Source organism: Protopterus annectens, chromosome 14.part0, assembly GCF_019279795.1.
Source record: "Protopterus annectens isolate FY-2018-M chromosome 14.part0, PAN1.0, whole genome shotgun sequence".
NCBI lineage: Eukaryota > Metazoa > Chordata > Ceratodontiformes > Protopteridae > Protopterus > Protopterus annectens.
The window spans coordinates 661,434,621-661,459,220 of record NC_056748.1 but is presented as its reverse complement, the minus strand read 5'-3'; the positions used below and the strand labels follow the sequence as shown (position 1 = coordinate 661,459,220).

The 24,600-nt window shown below is 37.2% G+C and overlaps 1 protein-coding gene across 1 annotated transcript in view; it reads right to left on the bottom strand.

The window, feature by feature from the left end:
• LOC122789165 (actin, alpha cardiac muscle 1-like) overlaps nucleotides 1-24,600 on the bottom strand; it is a 108,585-nt gene that overhangs the window by 58,395 nt on the left and 25,590 nt on the right. Inside the window, exon 3 of the mRNA XM_044056409.1 lies at nucleotides 12,422-12,550. Within this exon, the coding sequence (XP_043912344.1) occupies nucleotides 12,422-12,550 (129 nt within the window). The remainder of the gene's footprint in view (nucleotides 1-12,421; nucleotides 12,551-24,600) is intronic.

The following is a 24,600-nucleotide window of genomic DNA, read 5'->3' as shown; positions in this document are numbered from 1 at the left end:
AGGTCAGAAGGTAGGTTTCGGTTAGAGTAATTTTTCTAGGTATGTGCAGAAAATGTTTGTTTCTGTATAGCATGCATAATTTTGATGGGTTTTCTTGATATTGCTTTGTATGTTGACATCAAATCTATTATGACTCGTAATAGTTTAGTATTGTGGACTAACTCAATTTCAGTGCCATTTGCCAAAAAGATGCTTTGTTAGGGGGGTGAGTTTTTGAGGTAAAGAGGAGGGTTTTTTTATTTTAGGGGGGTTGAGTAAGAACTGCGCTGTTTGTAAGTAGCTTGTTGAGTTATTCCTTGAAGGTGAGTTAAGGTGTTTGAAGAGCACATGATGGTAGAGCCATCTGCATATTGAATTAAGGTGCCTTCACAAGAAGATGAATGCAGCTTATTGATACAAATATTGAGTAGTAGAGTATCAAGGATGGATCCTTGTGGGACTCCTCTGGAAGTGGGGAAGGTATGCAGATATAGAACTTTGGGATTTTACAGCTTGTTGGCAAGGTAGCTAGAGAACCATTGAATAGATAGACGCTAGACCCAGGGTGGAAAGTTGATTATTTTATTGTGAGAGACCATGTCAAAGGCTGTTTTTTTTTTTCTCAAAATTCACAATGAATTCCATAGTATTTATACATAACATCCTAAATAACTATGTACACTATTCACATTAGCCTGACACTATAACAGATCTTAATTTATACAGTTTATGTCCAATCCATTATCAGAGTGTCTGATCAATTATTGTATAGTGTCAATCAACTATCAGACTTTTCCCCAAGAGTTGTTGATAAATGGCTTTGGATAAATTCTTAGTTCTTTAATTTTAATTTCCAATAATGCTGTGGTCTTCAGTAGGCTGTAGAAGTCTTCCAAAGTTGGTATTGTTTTTGTATTCCATCTTCTTGTTGTACACTTCCTTGAAATTGCAAGTATAGTCTATACTAGATACATATTCGACCTATTCAAATGAGACCTTCGTTCACATTTAATAATACAATAGCTTTAGTTAAATAAAATGATTCATTAAATAAAGCGTGTAAAACGTTAATACCATTCCAAAATGGCTTAATTTTAATACAAAGAAAATGTGGTTCCAATCTGCATTGTGTACTTGCTCACATCTCTAACATATTCCTTTTATGGAAGAACTAATTTTACTGATTCTGTCTGGGGTTAAGAATGCTCTGTGCAAGCAATTCCAATTAAAAACTTTCCAGTATTGTGTAAAGGATGTATATTTTATCGATTTAATAAAATATTGTTTTAATATCTTCAGTTAACTGTATCAAGTGTCCTTGTGTTATATATTTCCAAACTGAGGTTTTGGGTGTTGTTTTATAGTCTATCAATATTTTGTAAAATTTTGAAATACTGTTTCCCATGCCAAAGTCATTATATATGATTTCATATATGTATTTTGTAACTTTAGGTATTTCTTTAAATGAAGAATTAATTATTCTACATGAATCTTGTGAATATGACCAAATACTCTATAAAGTTAGCCAGACCTGTTGTGGAATTTTGTATGTTTTTATTACTTGCATATCTAAAACTTTTAGTTCTTTGATACATTGGGGCCACCAAAAAAATCCTTTCTGTTCCCAGGAATTAATAATTTCTCTATATATTTTATATGGAAAGTTCTTTGTGACTATAAATGGTGTTAAAAGATCAAACTAGATTTTTAAATCTATATTTGCATTAATAATTTTCTTAAATGAGTCAATTTAATAATCATACAGGTTTTAGTGGGTTTAGATATATTGTATTATATTATATTGCATACTAATACATATGTGCCATGGCAAATTGTTTTCATCTGTTGTTTGAAATTTTTTTGTAAATCAAGTTCATTTATTGATATAACATTTAGTAATTCTTTCCAATTTGCAGAGTAATTTGGACTTATCCAATCTGGTATTGTTTTAGATATTGATGCATTTATATACGTTTCTATATGAGGAAAGTTTATCCTCCCTGTTTCCATGGTCTGATATCATGTATTAAAGCTATTCTGTTTCTTTTGGGAAACCATAAAAATTTTATTAGGCATGAATTTATTTTTTAAATATATTCCTTTCTGGTAACAGTTTTATTGCCAAGGCTATATATAGGATCTTGAGCAGTAAAACCATTTTTATTAACTGTAGTCTATCTTCAAATGTTAATATTATCTTGTTCCATTTTTCCACAGAGATTTTAATTGTATTGATGATACTATTACAGTTTTTGAGACTATTTCATTATCCTTGTATAACTCAATTCCTAGATATTTTAAGGTAGATTCTTGTTTCCCTATGATGTGATCCCCCTTAGTCTGCAGTTATTTTTTATTTAAGAATAAAAATATTGATTTTTGATTTATTGAAATGGAGTCCTGAAGTCATGTGAAATTTGTCAATTAATATATCTAATTCTTCTAATGTCTCTCTTGTATTAGATAATGTTAGTAATAGGTCATCAGCAAATAGCATTACTTTAGAATTGTGTTGTTCATAAACATCTATTCTTTTGATTTTTACATTATTACAAATTGAATCTGCCAATATTTCAATAGCCAGAGCAAATGGAATCGGTGACATGGGACATCCTTGTTTAGTGTCTTTTGTTATAGGTATACATTCAGAGGTAAAAGGACCTAACTTGACATGTGCTAAATTGTTTATATATTCTTTAGGAGATTAACAAAGGATGCAGGAAATTCAAATAGCATTAGGATTTTGAATAAATAGCCCCAATTTAGGGAATCAAAGGCTTTCTCTACATCTAAGCCAATTATGAGTGTTTCATTATTTTCTTAACACAATCTATAAGAGAAATTATCCTTTTTAATATTGTCATGTGTATGTCTATGATATATAAATCCAGTTAGATCATTATTTATTGTTTTGGATAGTGGTATTTTCATTCTGTTAGTTAATATTATCATAAATATCTTATAGCGATTCATTAATAATGATATAGGTCTATATGAGGTACAGAGGTTTGGGGATTTGTTTTCTTTTAGGATTGGTGTGATCTCCAAGAAGGTGGTATTAAAGCTTATGACTGAATTTCTAATAGAGTTTTATGGAAGAAGGATAGTATCATTGAAGGAAAAAGTTTATATATGTCCATAATTATGCCATCTATACCTGGAGTTTTATTATTTTTACCCTAGTTATTGTATCTGTAATTTCTTTGTAGGATATGAGTGCTTGCAGATCTAGTTTTATTTTTTTCTGTTTTTTTTTTTATATTAGAACCTTTTTTCATCTAGATTTAATTGATCGATATGTATATTTTCCTTTTGAAAATGTTCCATATAGTGATTTCTTAGGCATCAAGAATGTCACCTATATCAGAGACATTTTTCCATTTTCTTTTTATGGAAGATACTTTTAATGTTTATTAGCTTTTGATTATATTTTGATTCTTGTGGATACATTATGTAGATATTTGGGAGAAGTGGCCAAGATATTAATTTTTAGTTTTTCTAAAGCTAAACTAGTTTTATGTGTTAGAATTTCATTACATTTATTGTTAAATACTTCTACTTTCTTTTTCATCTCCAAATGATTTTGATTTTTTTCAGTTTTTACTGATAAAAGTTTGGATTGTAGATCTAATAATTCAGAATCCCTTTATGTGATTTTTTAATACCAAGTTAGAGTTTTACCATATATGTAAGCTTTTAATGCATTCCATATTATTTTATTTATCTCTGTGGTATAATTAATAACTAAGAAGGACTGTAATTCAGATAATAACCAGGGCTTGAACTCTTTAATTTTAGTTATATGTGCTGGAATTCTGTAGTTAAAGATTAATAGCTTGTACCCATTTTGAAGTTTTAGTATCAATGAAATGTGGTCTAAAAAGGGGGCAGGAGTGATTGAGAAATTTATGATTTTAGACTGTAAGTCATGGGCAGCAAATACTTTATCTATTCCAGTTTGGGTACCAAATCTGTGATCTTTATGGGAAAACAAAGATTTATCTTCTTTAAAGTATCTACAAGATGAAATGATTCTACCCATTGTTTAAAGCTTTTGATACAGCAAATGTACGCATCAGTCTCTTATTTGTAGTTTCAGAAATATCAAATATGCAATTAAAATCTCCTCCTAACATTAAGTTTATTTTATAATTGCAGATGATTCCACGTTAATCTGCTCTGGTACTACCCCTTTAGATTTACAACTGTTAACCCAGTCTACTTTCCGCAAAATAGAAAACTGGCTCTCTAGTCGTCGCCTGATTCTCAATCCAAAAAAAACTAAAATGTTGTTGTTTCTTCCAACAAAAAAGTCCTACCCCATTAACTTTACTATCCAAGCAAAGGATGGGACCATTATTTCTCCAGACCTCTCGACAAAATTACTAGGGGTAACCATAGACAACAAACTAAAATTTGATATACACGCAAACCAAATAATTAAGACCATTAACAAAAAGCTAGGCTCTTTATATAAAATAAAAAGCTTCCTGACCCCCCAAGCTAAAATGGCCATTGCCCAGACTCGCCTCCTCTCATCACTCCTGTACTCGTCCCCCTTACTTCACAATATAAGTAAAACTGTCATGAACAAACTCTCTAAATGCTACAATCATATTGCAAGGTTTGTTACTGGGTCCCCATATAGGACCCATCATTGTACCAATTTAGCCAAACTCAACTGGTCCGAGCTTCCTAACCAAATTACTTTCAACCTACTAGTCCTTACTCACAAAATCATATATAACCCTGAATATGCTCCTTCCCTCAAAGCACTACTTCCCTTTGTAATAATCCCGCCCATTGAGGTCATCCAACCGTCTCCTAATCCAAACACTCAAAACTAATAACTCTGCTGGAGACTTCCTTCTCTAACGCTGCAGGTAAAATTTGGAACAAACTTCCCCATGATATTATATCCATCTCTACTTTAAGTCAATTTAAAGCTAAGCTAAAAACTCATCTGGGCTCAATGCGAAGTTGCAATTGCCTAAACCCGGGATAGTCCACTCCAGAATGTAATAACTGTCTATAACTCATGAATATTCTACATCTCCTTACTATCCTACCCCTCTTACATTTAAAATAAATTAGAAAGAATAAGTTAGAATGCTCTTATTTTGAATGTATATTTTGCCTCATTGTTTAGTTAAGTGTTTTGTTACCTGTGTTTTGGAGCTTTTCTCCCCGGGCCTCCGCTGAAAATGGACATGCATCCAGTCGGATCCTCCCGGTCAACAAATGTAAAATAAAAAAAATAAATAAATAAAAAAATAAAAAATAAAAAAAAACACAAACGGAATTCCCCAACACAAATGTATTGCAGTAAATTTGTGTTGGGGAATTCTGTTTGTGTTTTTTTGTTTTTACTAGTTTAGTTTTTCTTGTGTGTGTGTGTTTTTTAATTATTGGAAATAAAATCCAAGTGTTTTTAACAGTTTCTGTTCCAATGCCTGGGAACCAGTATAGATTGGCTAGGGTCCATATTCTGTTATTATATTTAACTATTACTAATGCCATAAGGCCTTCCTACTTGTAAATGATTTCTGGGTTAATCACTTTTGTTTTCCATAAAATTGTTACCCCCTTTGTCTTTGTCTTATAAGTGGATTGCACCAATATCATATATTCCTTAGGATTCCATTTGTAATTCTCATTTGTTTTGAAATGAGTTTCTTGAGGGAAGACCATTTGTCCTTTGTTCTTTGTTCAGTTTTAAATATTTCAGTAGATTTGATCTCTTGCTAGGACTGTTTAAGCCATTGGTATTTAAAGATAATAAAATTAAATCCATCTTAGGTTATTTAGACTATCTATTTTTGTTTTATTGTGACTATTTTTTGTTTTATTGTGACTATTAAAACCGTTTCCTCTGATGACTATAAAGTATATGTTTGAGCTTTTAAAGGAAATTATCATTTTTATACTTTGAGTGTTTACCAATAAAGTAATGTTTTGGTCAGGCATACTAAAAATTTTTTTGTGAAATAAATTTAAATTAATAAATGTTAACAAAACTAAGATCCGCACTAGCCATGGAATGAAAATAATTCCTAATCTGATAGATAAACATAAGTCCATAAGATTATCACTCGTACCTTTACATTCCAGAACATCTGAGCTCCATAAATGGAATCATCATCTGGAGAATATTTGTAATAGGAATAAGTATTATTTATATTATTTTGAACAGATATAGTACTATTGTAGATTGGACAGGATTTTAATACAATATAAATGTCTACATATTGTATAAGAAATTAATATTTACATGAAAGATAGATGACAAACAATTCAATCATAGTAAACTAGGATATATATATATATAAACCTCAGTAAAAGATTATAGCACACATTTAACATATTTACCCTAATGTTTATAATACAATGTATTTTACTAGATATATCAGAAGTTATATTTCATTGCTTCCCAGCATTTAAGTAATCACTTTGTTTGTTGCTGACTTACTTAAAGCATCAAGTTTGTTTTATGTGAACACTGATGAACGTTAGTGCATTTTAATTATCAGTGCGTCCGTCTTTCCCCCCATTTCCTACACATGGGGATTTTCATATCTGCCATTTCTTATTATAAAATGAGTGAAATTATAGGTTAAAGACAACAGATTTACTTATTGTGATTAATGATTACAAGTTCCCTTTCCATATTCATTAATTGCCATTTTATGGCATATACTGAATTTTTTTTTAAATTCAAAGGGCAACATTCTATTTTATATAATCAGCAAAGTTTTTAAACTGAGTGATTTCATTTTAATACTATTTGTTCAGAATATGATTGTTACATTCTGTTACATTTGAAGTTCAGGCTTCTATTATTTCTCTTGAACAACTTTGTCAGTTTGATGTCATGTATAAAACATCAGTTACCTTGGTAACTGCTTAAGTATTATATATTGTCAAGATGGGTTACAAAAACTACAACTCAAGTTAAAGCAATTACATGACTTGTTATGCATATTTACTTATATAAGAAAATCATCATGCTTCCCCTTGATGCTCAATGTAGTGTAATGTCATTTATGACAAGTTAAGACAGTAGTGTTCTACACAAGCCCATGTTATTAAATCCTGTCTTTAATATCTAAATTCAGCAGACTGCTTCATCTTGTATGCCAATTATATATTTTATGTCTAGATCTATTAAAATCATATATTACATAACTGTTGTTTTTTTTTTTTTTTTTTTTTTTTTTTTTTTTGGCTGTTGCTTAGTTATTTGAGAGACCACAAGCTGTAATGCTTATTCATATTATTAGCTCCTTCCAAGCATGTTTATACAGTCCATAGACTTAATTATGAGACCCTTCCAGTTTCTTATTTGCTGTAAGTATATTTCCATTCTTACATACACACATATCAGTACTTCAAGCACGGGCAACAATGCCCATCCAGTTTTGCCAGAATATCATTCACTAGTTCATGTGGTGTGTTTCCAGGCTGTTCTTAAAATATCCAAACCAATATTTGTCCTGTTCCATTTTTCTAGCTTTTTCCATGCAGTGGCCGCTCTGCCAGTGAACCACTCGACACACCTTCCATTCCCACAGATATTTCCACAAAGGAAATCTGATGACTCTCTAGCACTTCCCGGCAACCCCAAACACCCCTAGAATCTGCTATCCCCATATGTCCAACACGTCTGAGCAATTTCACCTCCCAGACCTCTGCAAAGGGTACTGCACAAGACTACGTGCTCTTAGTCTTTCACAGTAACTCAAACTTCCACTCTTTTTTTATGTAAGTCCTTAATGTGTTTGGACCAAAATACATTTTAAATATAAAATTGTGCTTTTTATTTTATTTTTTATCAAGAATCAACTTAATGAGCTAAACAAAGTATTAGGAGACCATCAATATGTGTACTTGTGGTTTAAAATGGCCCCTTTATTATTTTTTATATATATATAATTTTATTTTTTTTTTAACCAAAAACTTCATTGCTGAGAATCATCTCGGCGGCTCCTCAGAGCCATTGAGCATTATCGTCACTCTGTCCCGATTACCATAGCAACCTGGCAGTTTCTGTTAGTGTGTCTGTGTACTGCGTACCAGAGACTCGCGATGCACCAGAAGCAAAGCTTCACTTCACTACAACTTCAAGCCTAAATTCCCTCCCCTCCCTTTCAGCAAGGCAGCAGCCAGGAAAATAACGGAGAGCAAACAGAAAAAAAAAAAAAACTCCCAACAAGCTGCCACAACAAGAGAGAACACGTTCTTCCAGCCTTCCCAACTGTCACTCATCAGATGTATAAACAAACTCTTCTCTGCCAAAATATCCCAAATCACAGTTTTATCCACCCCTTCCCCTGGATCCAGGCTAAAACACCAAATGTCTCTTCTTAATACACAAGCATCAGTAAACCTTGATCACAAGCCACAACCCACAGCTTCCCGGAGAGGAAAAAGGCAACATACAACAACTGCCAGACACAGCTGCATTCACACACACCATATCAGGGTTGATCAAACGACACTCGTAGCTTTGATACCTACCATAATTGATGTTAACTATATTTAGACAGAATAATGATGACATTTGTAGTAAGAGCTTGCTACTATTATTTAACCAGGATATACATGACATTTCTAAATCATACTTCAACTGAAGAAGTCATTAGTCTCCATGACAGCATTTTTTTCAAAACACTCTACTGTTACTGCTATTATATATGATGTTAATTTGTCTGAACTCTGATGAATGGTACCTTATTGAATTAGTTAATTACTTAAACTATATGTAAAATCAATGAAAAATAAACAAGATAAGTATTCATTGAGTTCAAGTAGGGGAATAGGAACTTCAATGTTTGTATTATGTTGCTTTGTTTGGCTTCTATATAATGTAAATCCTAACCCATCTTGACCTACCTTTGTTTGTGAAGAATTATTGGACTCTGAACATTCTGAATAAATCATTACTGTTTCTCAGTTGTTTAAGAAACCCTCCTTTTTTAAATAAAAAGAGATGACAAGTGATGTACAATATCAGTTGATACTTTGAGAGATGTAGTTGTAAGAGTTATTTTTTGGGACAGCTATCTTGGAATCAGTTTTTTGTTTCTTCTTTCTAGCATCAGTCCAAGGATTTGTTTCTTTTATTATTTTAAGAGTAGGGGGCATACATTCCATTTCTTCTGAGACAGACACTATGTTGTTGTTTTTGATGAATAGTAGCTTCTTTTAAGTCATTAAAGGTTCTCATCTCATTGGCAAAAAGTATTTTTATCTTGGCTGGAAATGCCAGCTGTGCTTTAATGTTGATTTGCTTCAACAGTTTTATTATTGGCCAGACTTTTTTTCCTTTGTTCTAGTATTCTGGAAGAATCATCATTGTCAAACCTTATCAGGCTTTGATTGTATTTTAAGGGTGAATATTAGTTCATTGCTCAGAAATGAAAGAAATTTTATAACTATGGATCTAGATGGAATATTTGTGTAGTTAGAAGCAGGTTTTCTCAGTGCTCTATGCGCCCTTTCAATTCCAAATGAAAGTCCCTCTTTCAAGTCTAGGAATCCAGGTTGTTAAGAATGAAATAATGTCTTCTCCTTCAGTGTTTTTCAGGCAGACCAAAAATCCTTATGTTGTTTCTCCTTTCCCTGTTTTCTAAGTCATCTATTTTGTTAAGCAGCCATGTATTCGCAGCCATGTATTCTGTCTAAGCAGAAATTCTTTCTGGAATTCTTCCTCTTTTAGTCTCCCCTTCAATGTCATTTAGATAACTCTCTATATTTATTATTTTTGTATGGTGTTGCTGTAATAGTTGAGTGTGTCTGTTTTTGAGAATTTAATTTGAGGTTTTCTAAGTCTTTTTATTTTTAAAGCCATCCATCTTCAAAGATAGTTCCTGTAAGATAGATGTCATCGATTGCTGTTCTTTTTTTCAAAGCAGCATCTTGATGAGAATTCCTTGAAGAGTTCATATTCAGTGACTCAATACATCTCCAAGTTACTTGACAGTAAAATTTTTGTACATCTCCACCAAAATTGATATTTATTTAGTTTAGTAGTTTATTTACAGATTTTCGATGTTTTAAACTTGAAAATAATAACATTTTCCTATATTATTATACTAGTTTATGGAGCTCTCAGTTGGTCATCTAGGCTTTGCCCCCCCCCCCATGTCAAAGGCTTTTGATAGATCTAGAGATAGTGCAGATACAAGTTTATTAAAGTTGCAAGCTTTATTGACAGTGTAAATGATAGTAATGCAGTAGAGGTCCCGTGGTCTAGTTGAAATCCATGTTGAGTATTGGTGATTAGCTTCATTATTCAATGATTTTAGACAGGGGAACACAGGATGGCTAAAATTTGTAATGTCAATGGTATTACCTCCTTTATGTAAGGGGATAATGTGTGCCATTTTCCCCAAGTTAGGGATGCAGGATTCTGTTAGATTAAAAATGCTGATTGGGTTTGCTGCCACATCTGCAGCTAGATATAGGTATTCCAGGGAAGGTTGTCCACTGAGGAGGAACAGGGTTTTAGTGTATGTAAAAGCTTTTTTTATGAGAGTTACAGAAACTGGTTGAAAGGTAAAGTGGATGGTCTGCATGTGTAGAGGAGAGGTTGCAAATAGGCGAGTTTTGTGAAGGAAAATGTGCTTCAGTCTAAGGTAGGGGAAGTTCTGTTTGGATGAAGGTGTATTAAATGATTTTGAGGTTAAGCTGTCTATGCATTCTGTGAAGTTTATATTGAAATAGGTAGCTGTTTGAAGAGGGGGATGTCTGGGTATGGGCTGGGATACTTTTTTGTACCTGGGCTGATGAAAGAAGATATGGAGGCCCAGAAATTTTTAGGGTTGTTTTATCTTATAGCTGAGTGTAATAAGACTTTTTTTTTTTTTTTTTTTTTTTTTTTTTTTTTTTTTTGTAGCTGTCTGAATAGTTGCCAATTTTTGTCATTTTTACTCTTTTGCCAGTTAATCTATGCTTTGCCTCTGTTTTCCTTTCATAAGGAGTTTGTATTGCTTGGTGAGCCATGGGGGATGGATGTTTTTAATTACTTTTGTAAGCTGTGGGCTAAGGTTTTAAGAATATTTAGAAATGCTGCATTGAATTATTCGACTGAATAATTTTAAGGGGATTCTTTTTAGGATGGACCAGTTAACTGCCTTCAGAGATTCAGTGAAATACTCCTTGGAGAATCTGGAGAGATTATGGGTAGTTTTGAGCTTGTGTTCCTCTTGTTAGTTGTATAATACTGCTGTGGGTATAAGCTGGTAGGTGAACACTTAGTGCATCAGAGAAGGGTACATGAGGAGGTAAAATTATGTGGGCTATTAACCAGAATGCAGTCCAGAATAGATGGCTGGGAGTTATTTTTGCCATATCTTGTTGGTGTATTAATAAGCTGAGTGAATCCAAAGAGATTAATGCTGTTGACTGCTGAATTTGTGGATAAAGACTGCCAGTGAATGTTTACATCACCCAGGAGGATAATTTCCTTTTAAATAATTAAATGTGTGCAAGTATTCCCTGGAAGACAACAGACAAGGGAAGAATAAAAGAACTCTTTAAGCATCTTAAAGTAAAATGTGATCAAATACTATTTTCATCAAAAATTTGCCTTTGGCATTGAAGGAAATCCATATTGGATTAAAAAAAGTACATTTCTTATGAGACCTCAGAAAAAAAAATAACCTATATAAAGGATTTGTAAGAGAGGAAAACAGTTATAAGCAACTACAGTAATTATGGGGTTGGGTGTAAGGGATAATGCAATTAAATATAATATTGGTAAACAATAAAATGGATGCTGATGTGTTTTATGCATGGCATATATTTCTCATTGCTAAGGCTAGCTAATATCCATCGCATACTAGGGCATCGTCCTTTCATTCAGTCATTCATTCTTCAGGGTCATAAGTGAGCTGGTGTGTATTCCAGCACTCAGGCTTGCTTTGTTAATATTGCATAACATTGCATAATCTTTGGGGTTTTTTTGGCACATAACTGGTGTCCAAGATATAGTAGAACCTGTAGAAAAAATAAATAAATATCACACCTTGGTTTGCAATTGTAAATATGGGATTAGTTGCCATAGTTTGACACAAATTTCACATTAAGTGTAATGGAAGATATAACACATTGAATGTACCATGTACTTAAAAATTATGCCTTTCTATTTAGATAAGAGATTGATACAGGATACAAAGGTAGTCTTGCTAAAATGGTTCTGTATAAAACATCTGGTGATACTAAATGAGATCTTTAGGAGAACACCAAAGCATCCTGCATGTGTTTTGCATTTAGATATGGCAGTAAACAATACAGTACATGGGAGATGTACCCTGTTGAATATTTCTGTGGTGCATTTGACACCTTTTCATAACACAGTGCAAATTTTTAATATTTTAGGTAAAATCAAGTGCTGGGATGATTTAACCAGCACCAAACCCATCTCCATTTATTGTCTTACCTTCTCCATATCATCCCAGTTTGTTATAATGCCATGCTCTATAGGGTACTTGAGTGTCAGAATACCTCTTTTGCTCTGTGCTTCATCACCTACATAGCTGTCCTTTTGACCCATGCCAACCATCACACCCTAAGGGGAAAAAGAAATGTGTGTAAGTGTACACAGAATAAATATAAATGACATAATACAATGAGTTCGTGTTTCTTTCAGTTCACACTTTAACATTGCTTATTTTAGAAACAGAACTTGAAAGATTTGTGAAGTTTTAATGACTCACTCCTATTAAAGCTTTACAGTTACTGTTTGTGGTTTACAAAACTCTCACATAGTATTCTGCAGAACCACCACAACCATCTGGTTAAGATGAAATATCCATTCACTGTAGTCATCAGGAGTTTGCTGATTAGAATCCGCATATTTTTTCCTATTTAATTGAAATATTTGATATTTCTAGGCTATCCTGTTGAAACAAAGATTAGTTTAGAAAGAATGAGAACAAAAGTAAAATGCTGTAAAGGTGTGTGTGTGTGTGTGTGTGTGTGTGTGTGTGTGTGTGTGTGTGTGTGTGTGTGTGTGTGTGTGTGCACAAGCGCACATGTGTGCATTTTTATCATTATATCTGCAGGTCTCTAACTTTTGTACAACAGCAGAATAAATAAGTACAGACATATGGCTCATCCGCTTAAATATATAAGCAGTAGCACACACAGTATTTTATGAAGTACTTAAGTGCAGTGCTTGTCTTTTGTTACACTAGTGTGTATCAGTAGAGGGAAACGACTTTTACATGTAACAAATCCCCTTATCAATGTCTTCCTGTGACTCTCTTCACAAGGATAGGACTGCTGACTCTTTGGAGTACAAAGATATACAACTATTCATTGTAGGGATGGTGAGTGGAACAGAGCCAAGAACCATCATCCTGAAGCAGCTGTTCAGGAACCCTGTCCAAAGAAGTGGCATACAACAATGTCAGTCGTGCTGAGGACATTCATCTTAAGAGAACTGAGAGTATTATCCTGAGTGGAATGAAAGTAGTATGGCGAGAGGAAATAGCAGCCAACATGGGCTCATGGACTGAAGGAGCTGTCTTTCAAACCTGATCAAATGTTACGAGTGGGTTACAGGTGAATTTGACAAGGGAGTACTGTTGGACATTGTCTACCTGGGCTTTAACACAGCCTTTCCTTTTTGACTTGCTTCCACACAGAAGGTAGATAGGAAAATTGGAGTGGCTGGATACAGGACTAAGACTGAGAAAATTGATAGCTGCATCATTGGATGGTAGGAAACAAAGGCTTGTGATAAATGGAACAATGACAGGAAGAAAGAATGTGACAACTGGAGAACCATAGGGGTCTGTCCTGGGTCCAATGTGTTTCAATGTTGTTTCATTCAGAGATATTTCAAGAAATAAAGAACAAGATCAGCCTCTTTGCAGTCGAGGATGGTGTGAATTCTCCAACAAATAACTTATAAAGACTAAACAAATGGGTAGAAAAGTGGCAACTGAGACCCTTGACAAACAAATGCAAATCATTGCACTTAGAACACAGTGATTATGGTGTGAAATATCAGATTGTGGGAGCAACACAACAGAAAAATGATCTGGAGGTGCTGATCATACCTAGATTAGACAACTGAGTGCAGAGTAAGAGGGTCGGTGCTGATCATACCTAGATTAGACAACTGAGTGCAGAGTAAGAGGGTCGTGGAGTGGGAATCCATACAGGCATTTAAAAGAGTGGGGGTTAAGGGGAGAATGTAGGGATAGAGGGAAGGTTGAATGTTAACTATTCTTAAGGGCATACTAGCTAGGCTTATCGCTTCCTTCTTCCACCATCTTAACTCTGCTTAATGACTACCAGGCTAAAATTCCAGAATGACAGTGATGTGCTCTTTTGAAGCAAAAACACTGATTTTTAAATTGGATGCAACAAAAGATTTGAAGAAGTTTACTATATGGTATATCTTGTGTGTCACCACCAAATTCTATCTAATGTGACAAGGCTGTTTCCAAATTAAATGTAGAAAAATAACTAATAGTGTTGTAGTTTTACTACAGATGTCAAAATAGCATAATAGTACCTAATAAATGCTGACCACAAAATAACTACCTGTGCTGCCGAGTTTGTTTATGCAGAGCAAGAACAAAATCTGTCTTCAGAACAAAAAATGCATTTTGGTTTGATCCCAATAAACAGTAGCTGTTATACTTGCTATTTATTTAGACTTATTTTATTATATTTTACATTCCTAGTTTCAATTAACTACATTGACAATTCCCAAAGCTGTAAATCTATAATAACTAAATTAAACATAACAATAAAATTACATTCTGAGCAAAATAATATTGTAAGAGAAGTCTTAAATGAAAAAGAACTTCCCTTATTATACAGTGCGGTACAGTATTATGAATATAGTTTGTGTCTTTCGGCTTTTCCCGGTTAGGGGTCACCACAGCGGAACTCCGGTCCACTAATGATTGGCAGTTGATTTTTACGTACCGGCTTGCCAGGCCTGACGCACAACCTTCAACGAAGGTATGCCCATTCATGCATGTCTCCATGCAGAAGACACTCTAGCTGAGAATCGAACCTGACAGCGTCTTTCTATGAGGCGACAATGCTACCGCAGCACCACCACCGCGAGTATTATGAATATAGTGCACATTTCAATTCATCAAATAAAATGTTCCTTTGAAACAAAAACAGCCAGCATTGAAATACTGTTTTGCAGTGGTAAGACTTCTGTACTCTCAGTGTAGAGGTTTGCCCCATATTCATTCATTTACATGTAGAAATACTAGTCACACAACAGTGGGGGTAAGGGAGAAATTCCTCCACTGTCTCACACAAACATCATCCTATTGTACTTAGTAAAGCGTAGAACATCACGAAAAGTAAAGCATGAGATCGCCGTTATCACATCCATAAACTCTCAAACCCACAAATAAAAAGTCAATACCAAACGAGCAATAATCTACATAAAAGTGCAAAATGTTTATGACAAAAACATGTCTATCAAGCATCAAACTTACAAACAAAACTATTAAACCCAACCTAAACAAAAATGCTAGGCCAGAATACAGAAAAACACATGTTAAATCAAAAGGCTTCATTGTACTTTCAAAACAGCAAGGAAAAACATTTCAGTCATAACAATTGCATCTTGACTAAGAAAATTTGGTAAAATGCATTGCAAAATAACATAACTCATTCCAGTGTAAGATAACTTGAAAGTCTTCTAGCTCAGCGCAATTATATATATTAAATCAGTTTCAAAAACTACTGCAAATAAGCCAAATTAAATTCCTGATAAAGTGCGTGTGTATATGTGTGTGTGTATATGTGTGTGTGTATATGTGTGTGTGTATATGTGTGTGTGTATATGTGTGTGTGTATATGTATGTGTGAGTGTATAGTTGTATGTATATGTGTGTGTATATATATATATATATATATATATATATATATATATATATATATATATATATATATATATATATATATATATATATATATATATATATATATATATAGGTTGTGTGCTTTAAGCCACAAATAGGTAGTTTTACTTGCGTTTGATCTGGTTACGCTTCACATCTTACACTATTTTCCCATACTCTCTTGATCAGGATAACCCACACTGAGCATGTGCATACTGCTTGACTGCTGCTATGCTCTGCTCAAGGGTTGCATGTATGGATTTTTCTTTTTGATCTTATCTGAGATCTTGATGGTCCTGGTCATAAAACACCAATCACCTATCCTTCAGTGAGAAATGGAGTCTCCTTTGTTTCCATCTAATCAATGCAAATGCAACTTTCTGCCATTAAACTGTACAAGAATAAACAGCTCCCCAGTGCAGTTTTATGCGTTCTTTACATGAATATCTGTTTCACTTTATTTATTTGCTTATGTATTCAACTCTCTCCCCTAATACCCCGACACTTGATTGCCCAGCAAGGCAAGGCTCATTATTCACCCCTCACCAACCAAGCTACTAAGCAGCTCACCCTACTATTCAGACATGACCAAAGGGCAATTTCAGGTGTACTCTCCAGTCCAGCTGGTGAACATGGGTATCCTGAGGCAATGTTACAATGTTACAACTGCCTCCTGTGCACAGACAACCCTCTCATCCTACCACAAAACATTAACCTAACTGAGAGATGCAATTATATAGCTAAATTGGAGGCTAAGCTCTCTCCACCCAAGTCTGGAACAAGCAGTCATGAGGAGAAGGTAAACACTTGCACCACACCTCCAGCCTCACATAGACATACTAAACCAGCACTGGCAAAAAATATGCATAAATACACAAAAGCATACTCGGAGGCTCTAAATAAAAACCTGCAAAAGCATCACAGACCTCCAAAGCAGACACCCAAAAAACCTGCACTTCCCGTCACAAACCAGACAACACATAAAACACAAAATCAGTGTGCCGCACAATCACAGCCCTTAAGGCAAAATAACATCCCTAACACACTAGTAATAGGCGACTCTATAGTCAGGCACACTGACGTCCCACTCACTAGGCTGGACAAGGAGAAGGTTACTGTTAGCTGCTTGTCGGGAGCCAGAATCTGCCACATAACATAAGCACTCATGTCACTCCAGAACAAGTACAAATATGACTCTGTCACTGTTCACATTGGTGTGAATGACCTGAGACGTACCTCCCTGGACTACATGAAAAGAGACATGGAAGAGCTCTCTGATCATGTAACCCAGGCGGGTATGACCCTGACTCTGAGTAGCATCCTGCCCTCATCAAGAATGATACCGCAGTATAAAGAAAAAATGATCAATTTCAACAATTGGCTAAGCTTCTGGTGTCATTCAAAGGGGATCCAGTGTCTGTCAGCCTAGGACAACATGCTCAACAGGCCTCATTGCTTCACAAGAGATGGCTTGCACCTTGTCACCCTAGGCTTTCAAATACTGCCAAGGCTCTTGCTGCCCCCATAATGCCTTTTTTAGGCAAGGCTCAAAAGTCAAATCCACCTCCGTAAACAGCACAAATAAAATAAATGAGGGTTATGCTACTCAACACCAGGAGTTTAAATCTCAAAATGCATGCGCTCGAAGCACTCCTCAGTATGGAGAACGTTGACATCTGTGCAGTAACTTAAACCTGGTTCAAGGCTCCACAGAGCACCCCAGCACTACCGGGCTACAACTCATACCACACATTTCAGCCACAGAACATGGACCGAAACACAAAAGGAGGGGGTGTATCCATATTCATCAAGGATACCTACACCTCCAGGTTAGTGGCACAGCATGATACCTCCGAGATCATCCATGTGCAACTAACATCAGGCAAATCTGCAATGCAAATTGTGGCCTGCTACAGATCACCCTCCATGACCCAGGACCACCACTCCACCCGGATATTGGGCGATTTCAATTACCCTACCGTTAACTGGGAAAACTACTCAAGTACAAACTCCCAGGTCCAGTGCTTCCTGGAATTTATCAACTCAAATGGCCCTGGATCAGCTGATAAACTCCCCTACCAGAGGTGAAAACATATTGGACCTGGTCATCACCAACATGGGCGACAGGTGTTCCACACCAGAGGTCAACCCATCACTGGTTAGAGCAGACCATAAATTAATCACTCTGGATGTCCACACCCCACCACCACCCCCAACTAAGGAAAACACAGTAAAAACCTTTTTTAAAGCAAACGTCACCTTACTTAAGATAGAGGTGGAAGTTTCACAGCCCCCACACTAAAGGATAATGCTGCCCAAGATGTAGAAACCTTTACAAATGCACACTGAGCACCTACAAGGATGCATGGATCATGCCTTCTCTAGCAAAACCAAGACTCGCTCCCCTCAGAGAAGGAAACCAGTTTGGTGGACCCCTACCATAAACAGGCTATATAATAGAAGGAGGAAACTAGTTCAGAAAAAAAGCAAATCCTGAGAAGGAAAGACATCCCTGATCAGTATCATTAAGAAACTAAGGTCTGTCATAAAGTCTTCCAAGGCTAACTTCGAAAGAAAGATAGCCAAGGATTTGAAGGATAACCACAAAGCCTTCTTTAGCTATGTCAAGAATCTAAGTGGCAACTCGCAGGTATGCTCTTAGCTAGTGCAAAATAGCACAAAATATACTGAACCCACTGATATTACCAACATCCTGGCAGATAGATTCAGTGCAAACTTCACCCCCCTCTCACCCCCAAAAGGGCCCACAACAATACTGGAAAAGTGTAGTGTCCCGGAAATCACAGACGCACAGGTGAAAACAGCCCTTTCAAAAGCCAAAAGCACAGTGTCAATGGTGCCAGATGATGTCCCAGGTTGCATCTTGCACGAACTACAGAATGAACTAACCCCCTACCTAAACACACTGTTCAGCCTCAGCCTCTCCACAGGCTATGTGCCCATAGAATGGCGCACAGCAGCAGTTATTCCGCTCCACAAAGGAGGGGCCACAACTGACCCTGGTAACTATCACCCCATAAGCCTGACTAGCCTGGTCTGCAAGGCTATGGAGCGCATCATCATGGAACTCATTAACAAAGACATTGGGAACCTCCAAACACTTGACCCGACCCAGTCCGGCTTTGTTAAGGGCAGATCATGCCTACTAAACCTGGTTGACTTCTTCGAGACAGTCACCAAGGCCATAGATGAGGGGAAGGTAGTTCACACAGCCTACCTTGATCTCGCCAAGGCTTTTGACACCATTCCCCACTTGGGAATTATAGAAAAACTCACCAGCCTGAACATAAACCCCTACGTCACGAGATGGGTTGCCAACTGGCTTACAGACAGAACTCGCACAGTAAGAATAGAGGGCTCCAGGTCCGACTCTAAACCAGTCACAAGTGGTGTCCCACAAGGCTCGGTCCTGGAACCCCTACTGTTTGGCATATACTTCTCAGAAGTACAGGCAAACACACAGGAGGACTATGGCTAATCAAGTTAGCCGATGACTGCAAACTGGGAGCCATAATTGACGCTCTGGCTGACATGGACATTCTCCAAAAGGGCCTTACTGAGACGGCCACATGGTGTCAAAGTCATGGTCTCAAGCTAAATGCCAAAAAATGCACAGTCATCCCATTTGGGGAAAAACAAAACACCCATGAATTACCACATAGGTGGCAACCCCCTTAATACAGAAGAGGTAATGAGAGATCTGGGGACCCAGGTAGATAGTAATCTCTCCTTTGACAATCATATTGCCAAAGTACTTAGGAAATCCTTCTATGTAGCCCATCTAATTACTAAAGGGTTAGCATCTAGAAATAAAGAGGTTATAGTGCCCCTCTACTCGTCACTCATCAGACCCATCATAGAGTACAATGCCCCGTTTGGGATGTACCTCACAAGACACTTCCAAAAGCTGGAAAGACCACAAAAGTACCTCCCCAAGAGGATTACTGGTCTCAAACATATGTCCTATGCAGCCCGACTGGAAAAACTCCAGCTGTACTCAGTGGCATATCGCTTACTCAGAGGTGCTCTCTGCCTGACTTGCAAAGCCATGTCCAACTCAGAACTGGACATGCTTCACCTAAAGAAATCCAAGTCGCTGTGAGCCACTCGCTCCAGTGAGTTAAACCTCGCCACAACAATAAATAGAGCATGCTGGAGAATAGAGTCATGTCACAGAGACTCCCCCATGCTTTGGAACAAAATTCCTAACTACATTAGGCAGAGCCCCTCACTAACACTCTTCAAGAGAAACCTTGATGAGTGGATAGGTAACAGAAAATACACCCCTGGGATCACTTCATTAGCTCTTCTTGACAGAGGCTCAGTTAATTAATCAATGGGGTGGCGAAAACTGACACATTCTGGCTAGGCTTATAAATGCCTTTGGGCAGATAGCCTAGTACATACCTGTGAACCTATATATACTCATATGCACATTTTGGCTAATCTGTCCTGTCTTACTTATAAGTAGAGAGTACCTATAAGTGAGACAGTTCATTCAGGTCAGGTCATTTGTATTAACATCCAGCTTAGCTCATTTGGTAGCAGAGTATTACCACATATAAGGCAGAAAAATCCTGAAGTCGGCTTTGATAAAAGAAAAAAAAAAGGCTGGTCAGCCGTCCCTAAAAGTGTGCAAAAAGCCCCACCACACACACACACCACACGCTTCATTGTTCTGCTTTACTGCACTATCAGTCAGGATCACCTGTAGTGAATGTGTACATAGTGATTGGTTGCTGTTGTGTTCTGGTCAGGGCCCACTTTGCTCCCCTACTGCCCCATCTTGAGCTACCTCAGTGGTACTAAAGCTATACTTTACTGCCCACAATCCTTCCATTCATTCTTTCTGTGCTCATTCAGTTACCATTACAAGCCACATTATAAATCTATGAGGTAGTGGCCATACTGATACTCCTTAATTATAGATTATGACCTCAAGACCAACATAAAGTATTCCATCTCCCGAAATACTGTAGTTTGTTTTATGTTAATGAATTGGAGTTCACAGCACATTGCCATCCTCTTTATTTCATTTTCTCTAGCTGTCCTTGAATGTGCAGCACTCACTGCTACCTGTTCACAGTCTTTAGAAATGTACCCTGCAAGCCACAAAAACCTAAGACAAAGAAAAGATTTGCGAGTACATCTGATACTGCCACTAATCCTCAAATTACTAGCTGCATTTTGTTGTGCTAAATACCATGTTACTTGCAGTGACATATGGGCTCTTGAAATCTCTCACATTTACTGCTCTATCAAGTGTAGATATGATGCTGCTGCTGATGCCTCTTCTGGGGCTGTGGCTTCTGGGTGTGTCATGAGGTGTCATTCTTGGCTTTATCTCCAGTCTCTGCCTGAGGACATTAAAGCCAAATTGTTGGATGCTCCTTTGGATAATAAACATATGTTTCGGGTTGCTGCTGCTCCATTTGTCTCTTCAAGATAAAAGCAAACCCTTGCAGGACCTTAAACATATTGTTGTCTCTCCTATCCCTACATTCCACAGGAATTATCCTTCTAGATCTGCTTTTGTCTGTACTCCAAGGGTAAAAAGGGTAGTTGGCAAGCCATCTCTGCTAAGGCTTCTCAGGCTTCGGTGGCCCAGAAGCCTCATTTGTCTGATAAGCCTGCTTCTCATTGAAAATCCCCCCTCCCCCCCCACTCTTAGAGACCAGATTCCTCCTGCTCAAAACCTTTCTCAAGTCCCTTCTTTTTGGATGCTTACTCTTCAAACTCTGTGTCCTGTTATACTACCCCAGGTTTTTCTAGTGCCTTTGGATCTGAAGGATGCTTACCTTCATATCTGTATTCACCCTCTTTTCAGGAAGTTTTTTATGCTTCTCTGTTCTTCCTCTCATTTTCAATTATCAGCTTTGCCCTTTGGCCTCTTTACTGCCCCAAGGGTATTTATAAAATGTCTAGCTCCCGTGACTGTTTTCTGCAGGCTCCAAGGCATTCATAATTTTCCTTATTTAGAACTGTTGCTTCAGGCACCTTCTCCCAGTCACTTGTTACAGGGTTTGGAGTTCACCATCTCTCTCAGTCAATGTCTGGCATTCAGCTATCAGTTTCCAAATGTCCGTCCTGACTCCCTCCCAGGATCATGTGCATCTGGGATGCAGGATTCAGACAGTGCCAATTTTGGCCTTTCTTCCCCCTCCAAAAGTTTTGTCATTGACCGTCTTTCATTTTTATTCCCTCTGACTGACATTCCAGCCAGAGTGTTTCTTCAGGTCCTGGGATTCATGGTCTCTTCTATTCCACTATCCTCTCTTACCAGAGTGCATATGCATAAGCCTCAGTGGTACCTCCAAGGTGGTTTGTCTGCAACACTGCCATCCCCTGGATTTTGGTGTACCTCTCCTGATCTCTGGCCTCCCATCAGACGTCAGACCATATCAATACCAAAGAGATGAGAGCTCTGATTCTGGATCTTCAAGCTTTTCACTCCATGCTCTGTCTAGGCCCCCTGAAGGTGTACACAAACAGCACTACAGTGATGTGGTACATCAACAAGCTGGGAGGTACAAAACTTGCCTCCTCTGTAGGATGGCTCTTCAGGCTTGCGAGGTGGGGAGGTGGCTCTCCGTTATTTAACTCTTCAGGCAGTATACATTCCTTCAGACCACAATCTAGTGGCAGACTCTTTGAGCAGGTCCAGAACACAGACTCACAAATGGATGCTTCAAAGAGACATGTTACTGGACATTGTCCATATTATTCCTTAGGTATGTCTTTTTGCCTGCTCTCTGAACAGGCAGCTCTCTCCTGTTCCAGAGTGCCATGACATCTGGCATGGAAGATGGACACCCTTTCTTTTCCTTGGAAGGGGATGTTTCTTTATGCTTCCCCTCCTCTTCCTTTACTCCCAAGAGTCCAGTAGAAGATTCAGCTGGACTCCCCAAAAATCTTGCTAGTGACTCCCTCTTGGCATAGACAGCACCAGTTCCCCCTCTTACTGTATCTGGCCAGGGGCAATCACCACAAGTTTACCTCCCTGGTGGGACCTCCTCACATAGGACAACGGGGTTCTCCTCAATCCTCAGTTCTTCAGCTGACTTTCTGAGCTCTAGGCCTTTATGGCCATTCTTCCCCCTTTTTTTTTTTTTTTCCCCTCAGAGACAGGGTGTCCCTTCATACTAATCCTTCATTTATGCCCAAAGGGGTAAATGAGTTTTCCTTGCATCAGTCAGTACAACTCCCTTCCTTTTGAATAGACAGGTCCGGTACTGTTTGAATAAAACTGTGAATCTGACCTGCTTTTTCTTTTCATCACAGGACATTGGGTTTTGCTGTTTCTAAGCAAACCATCTCCTCCCTCCTGGATATCTAAGGCAATTTTGTTTTGCTATTCTTTTCATGGCAAATCTTTGTCTGCTTCTATTAGAGCTTATTCCACTAGGGCTGTTACCTCTTCTGATGCTTTCTTCAGGGGGTTGGACACTAATTCCCTTCTTGTAGCGGTTACTTGGTCTTCAGTGCATACATTTTACTAAGCATTATAAATTGAATATGGTCTCTAGAGTTCGTGCAGGTTTTGCAAGAGCCATTTTGTATGTGTTTGAGGTCTCTTCTCAGCCTTCCACCTCCCATTCAGTTGCCTGAGCTTTTTATATTCTCTTATAGTAAAGAACACTGCAACAGTGATGTAGAAGGGCATAGTACATAATATAGTTGTGCAAAATCTTACCATAACACTAGATGTCCTTCTGTTCACTGTTGCAGTATTTGCTCACTTCCTTCAACCCCCTCTTGTTTGTTTTGTTTTTGATTCCCTTCTGGCTGAGGTTCTCCCCTTTTTTCAGCATTTTCTCTTTCTAGATGTGCATAGACTTCTTTGTCCTATGGAGACTGTTCTCCACTGGGGCAATTCAGTTGTCGGCAACTGCATCTATAGGAAACCTTTATGCCCTGCATCTTATGTGAGGAACGTACTGATGATATACGGTGCATACAAAATAATAAGGCTTTGGTATCCTTGCATAACATCAGGCTATCCTAGGTGGCAGATCCCTATAGAAAAGAATACAGTGAAGAGGAGGAGGACCTTCACTGTTATGGTAAGATTTTACACAACTGTACTTTCCTCACAGAGAACACCATTGTCAAACACTAAAGGTAGCCAAGTGGCTTCTAGTAGCTAGTGAGGCTGCCTTCCTATTCACATGCCTCATAACTGACCAACAGCAGATACTGTCCTATGATGTCCAATTAACCTGGAATAGTCTTCCCACTATGACTGTCAGAATAACTGAGTAGGCAACACTACATTATACAAACCACAGTGTAAAAAAAAAAGCAATTGGAGAAAGGATCCTCTACAAATGTGTCACAGCTAACTGGAACAACCTACCTAAGTAGGTAACAGAATACAGGGGTTCTAGGAAAAATCTCAAAAAGCATCATTTTAAATTAGTTCAGCCAAAATCTGTGAAATTGTGATATTCATTAAGCACTCCTATTCTTTATTTCAACCTTTGCTCTGTAAGGTCTACAATCTGGGTGCCTATCAGTTCAGCGTAAAATCAGTTCAGCTAACGGCATTTTCAGTGCACAGTCTAGTGAAAATGAGGAAATTTGCCCTTTCCTCACTGTAGTGCGATCTCTGATTCACTGTATATAATTAGCAGGAGGTTTAGGGAGTGCATAATGTGTGATACAGACCACTATAATCTCGTATCCTAATGATAACACCTAAAATTCTTCT